Genomic DNA, 4,734 nt, shown 5'->3' with positions numbered 1-4,734 from the left:
TAAGGCCATGTTGATTTGATCATATGGATGACATCCTCCGGGAACCCCTAAACTGATGCGCGCGTGCGAATAAAAAAAAAGTTTTGCAAAAAAAAAAAAGTTGTTTTCATTATGAAATCGACGTGGTCATGAGGGTTGAACAAATGGGGCAGAATATGGTTTGGCGAATAATCTAGTTTTCAAGTTCATTTCTTAACAATTTCGTACTTTTTCGTTTGATTTTGGCATTCTAAGACATTGGTATAGTTTTTATTTATTTATTCTTTTAACTTACGGTATATTTTTGCTCATTTTGCAACTGTTTTGTACGATTTACAGTATGGTTGAAAACTTTTTTTTTTTTTGGAAACGGCCGAAAATCCATGCGCGCGCGGATGTCATCCATATAATCAAATCAACATGGCCTAACTTGTAGGGCAAAATAAAATGACCTGTCCTTTTGTCATTTGCTGGACCGAAGTTATCAATTTACATTTTTTTATAAAAAACATGCATGAATATTTTGTCTATTTGTTATGAATTCTAGTCATATGATAATAGTTTCATATGCTTCTAAATAGGTCATTGCTATATAATTTTTTGTTAATTTTGGTTATCAGAAAGTAACAAACATACCCAGCATGCCTCGGGTAGTGTTCTCGAAAGAATCCGGTGCTCCGAACTGTACATTCAGCATGAGTTTCTGGAGCGTGACGGTCACTGTTATTCCCGAAGAAAAGGAGGCGGCCACACTGGTCTGGTTCGAGTTGAAATTGTACTGAAGAGTCAGATTGGCGAAACGCTGCGCACCTGCATGAAACATCACAGAAATTGTTGCAGATTTTCAGTAGACTTATGATCAGGTTTTATAGACGTTTTTCATTATTCATATTGCATTTCTTTTGTGTTTACAACTTTGTTCCTTTCCAAGGTAATTGTTTTACATTTCCTTTTTATGATCTTTAGGGGAGCAATTTTACAGGAACTTTTCAAATTGTACCATGTTCAATTAAAATGTGAATTGAAAAAGTAGCAATTTGTAAGAACATCAAAACATGTCATTGGCTTAATGACAAATGGACTACTTTTCTTTCCAATCCATTTCTAATTCATCCATCCTCACACCTTACCGTTCTGCCGTAGGTCAGTGATGTTGATGGACCGTTTATCCACTATCAGTGTCATATTTGTCCGGTCTTTGTTCATACCCATTTCAACCTGAGTGAAAAAAAAATAGTCAGTGAATATTCATGAACAATGAAACAAAGATTAATACTGTGTAATTAGCGTTTCAACATTTACAAAGAATTGTTGCGTGCATTCTCAATATTTTCGCCAAAAGAAACACCAAAAACTATCTAAGACAGACTTTTCGCAACAAGGCAGCATGACCATAACAAGAATGTTTTCAGTTTTATACCGATCATACTACTTAATAGACCGGGTCCTTCGTGAACCAGTATGAACAAGTATGGGAGTTACCGTCGAGGAGCCATCTTGCTTTGATGCGAATGCCGTGAAGACTGTAGCCTCAGCCACTTCCTGGGTACCGTTGGCGATGGCTTTCTCTGTGCGCCCCTGCAGCCTGAACTCAACACTGGCCCCACTCGTCTTGACAAGGGTGAACTCTCCTAACCCGTTAAACGTGTAGGCGAGACCGTCTAGTGTCTTCATGTGAGGATCTCCCCACGTTATGGCTAAAAATGGCAACAATCATGCATTAACATTACCTGGTAAACGTGCTAAAATATCATGTAAAATCCTGTCTGCATTCATTCATTATGAAACAAAGATAATAATAATAATTATAACAATACCACATAAGCAAGAGCAGAGAAAAAAATTATGTCTAATTGTGTATAGATTCAAAGTTGACAACATATTAATAAAGGAAACGTTCTGGAAAACAGAACAGATTTATGATAAAGAAATATCAATTGTGCTGATTGCTTAAATATTAGCTACCCTACACCATCATAAAACTGGTTATAAAAATGCAGTGCTCCTGTAAGGCATACCTAAACGTGGTGGCCTGTAGAAAGAACAGCTGTTTGGAGGCCTCTTTTCATAGTACAGGTTACAGAAGTCTTCATCGTCAGACAGGCTACAGCACCAGGACTTGGGATTCACGTCAAAGTCTGAAAGAAAACGATTATTTTCAAGCCAATGTATATTCTTAATTCAATTGAATTCACTTAAAAACAGGAATGAGGGAGTTTAGGCTGGGTATATGGGCGAACGTGATCTAAACGTTGTCCGGCATTGGTGGAAACATTGCTAATGGCAATTTTGTGACTCAAAATGCTCACGTGGTTTATACTTGCGCACTAGCCAATCACAGGCTCAATGTAATAGATGTTTTAAGGAAAGGTAAAAGTTAAAACCTTTACCTTTCCTTAGTTAGAACTCGTGGTGTCGTTCCTTTGTTTGTGCACTGGTGTTGTTATAGACTTATATATCTAATTTGGTAGAATCTGGTTCGTGCAACAAACAAGCAAACTCCTCAGTGTATCATGCCGTAATTAGAGTTTAGTCCAACAACATGTTAATAATTACCAGTGTGAAGTTGTGAGAACCGTTGATATCTGTGGTGACTTCCAGCCAGGGGTATCTCAGTGTTCAGGGCCAGGAACTTGTAACAACAGTCTACACTGGAACCAGTCGGGCTGGCAAACAGAGGACTGAAGCAAACTTCCAGATCTAAGAATGAAAGCAATCAACATGAAGATGCAGGAATGGTCTTCATAGATTAAACAAATAATACACAGTACATGAAGATACGCCACCCAACTCCACAAAAACGAAGAAATTGACGATTTTAAACATAAAAATTTAAATATTCAACGGGCATACAGCCAAATTCTCATTGGTCTAACGACTCTAACCACTATCATTGACATAGTTGTGAACATCTTTTTTTGCAGGTAGGGATATCAATATAATATAAAAGTCCTCACACAACATATACTTGTATACTGTGTAATGCCCAGCATCAAACAAATACATTGTACGTTCAATTTGACAATAGCATAAAGCACTCACTACGAAATTAGTGCCTAAAGTCTGAGAGTTTGGTATGGTATGTTTTAACCTTACGTTTCTTCTTTTAAGCAGAACTGAATGTAAAAAGAAAATGTTATGCACCTTGATTGACCAGAAGCAGTGACCAGATGTCAAAGGGTGACAATGTCGATGTAACAGGGGCGAACCGTAGGTCCCTCAGTGCCTGTAGCAGCGTGCAGGGACACAGGCCTTCTCCTACAATCCACTCTGAAGGGTCTGGCTCTGTCTTGTACCACTCACTACACAGCTTCTTGTAGTTCGTTTTCCGTGTGACATCGCTCTCCAACTTAAACGCCCATCGTCCTTTCAGCCCCGTGTTCCCGTTGACTTGGTCGGGTCTGTACGGATCTGCCAGCCGGATGTTTTCCAAGTTGGCACCGTTAGCGCTGTTGTACCCGAGAAGAACGTCCTGGGTTTCATTGGTCCACAGCATCTCGTCTTCCTTATAGGTCAGGAAAGCGACGGAATCTGATCCATCTGTGGCCAGGACGGCTTGGAATGTGTTTGGCTAAAAGAAGAAACATGATATTATTGAAAAATGCTATTGCAGTTATAACACTAAGTTTAAAACATTGATGAACGTGTGCAAGACTCATACTGACAACTCTTTAGACGTTTCAAAGCTAACGTCTTAAAGAACAAATCAATTTCTTTACTGAAAGACAGGCTTTAGTTGAGCTTAAAAGTAAAAAAAAACATTTTAACATATTTGTCAATTTTACTCTTTTTAATCATATGTTGTTTTCTATAATTTGCACATAATACTAGACTGTTGGCGCTAGACTTACGTTTTGTTTTGTGTACATTGCCTCGACAGAGGGTACACTGTCCCAGGTCACCACCAGTACCCAGGTGGGCACAAACGTGTCGCTGAAGGACTGGTACATCCTCGTAGAAACCATGTCAAACACTGTCTGTGTGGCATTGTCTACTGAGCTGTCATCAGAATACACCTGGTAGAAAACGAGAGGATCAGTCATTGTAGGTAAACATACAATATGTTCTTGTTTTTGACAATCTGTTGACTCGCAACAGTTTATATTAATGATAAATGTTGGTCATCTATGATAGGTAATATGTCTATATATATATATATATAGTTCTATGGTATGATGATGAATGCAATTTACGTTAAACTTTGTTACAAGTTTACACGTACGATATCTTTTCTTTTTACAATTGTTTGCAATAAGTTTGTCATTTACCTGATACCAGACTTTCCCCACGTCCGTTGTGAGATCCACATCTCCCCATGACGCTGCTACCATAGGAGGGAATCCTGCCTGTACGGTCTGGTTCCTCCTGAACAGACTGGGGTTCGGGTAGGGTTCCCTCCGCGCACGGGACTGCGCCGTCGGCGGGAATATTATCAACCCGTTATCGGAGAACTGCAAGGAAAGGGATCGAATAATTGCCACAACCTTATGTCAGGACATCCTTACGTCTATATCTACATCTAACTCTATCTAGCTATCATGTACATGTGTTTTTGTTTTTCTTTGAACCATTCTTTATTCATGTGAAGCTCAAATCTGCCCTCAGGCCGGACGCGTGGAAACAATTTTTCTCTTAATGGAAAGATAAGGCAAGGTCTTCAAAGTTCACATAATTTGCAGTCCTAGTAAATGTATACACATTTTTACATATATTTATTCCTCATTAAGGAACATAGTGACTGTTGAACTTTATTTC

The 4,734-nt window shown here is 38.8% G+C and overlaps 1 protein-coding gene across 1 annotated transcript in view; it reads right to left on the bottom strand.

Moving 5' to 3' along the window:
• Nucleotides 1-4,734, bottom strand: part of LOC109469973 — a 35,042-nt gene that overhangs the window by 17,224 nt on the left and 13,084 nt on the right. Inside the window, exons 17-23 of the mRNA XM_019768737.1 lie at nt 3,831-3,995; nt 3,124-3,550; nt 2,536-2,679; nt 1,998-2,117; nt 1,462-1,676; nt 1,110-1,197; nt 616-789 (exon numbers count right to left, since the gene is read on the bottom strand). Of these exons, the coding sequence (XP_019624296.1) occupies nt 616-789; nt 1,110-1,197; nt 1,462-1,676; nt 1,998-2,117; nt 2,536-2,679; nt 3,124-3,550; nt 3,831-3,995 (1,333 nt within the window). The remainder of the gene's footprint in view (nt 1-615; nt 790-1,109; nt 1,198-1,461; nt 1,677-1,997; nt 2,118-2,535; nt 2,680-3,123; nt 3,551-3,830; nt 3,996-4,734) is intronic.

Source organism: Branchiostoma belcheri, unplaced genomic scaffold (genome assembly GCF_001625305.1).
Source record: "Branchiostoma belcheri isolate BF01 breed outbred unplaced genomic scaffold, Haploidv18h27 scaffold213, whole genome shotgun sequence".
Lineage (NCBI taxonomy): Eukaryota > Metazoa > Chordata > Leptocardii > Amphioxiformes > Branchiostomatidae > Branchiostoma > Branchiostoma belcheri.
The sequence above is the reverse complement of the archived record's forward strand: the minus strand, read 5'-3'. Positions and strand labels throughout refer to the sequence as shown.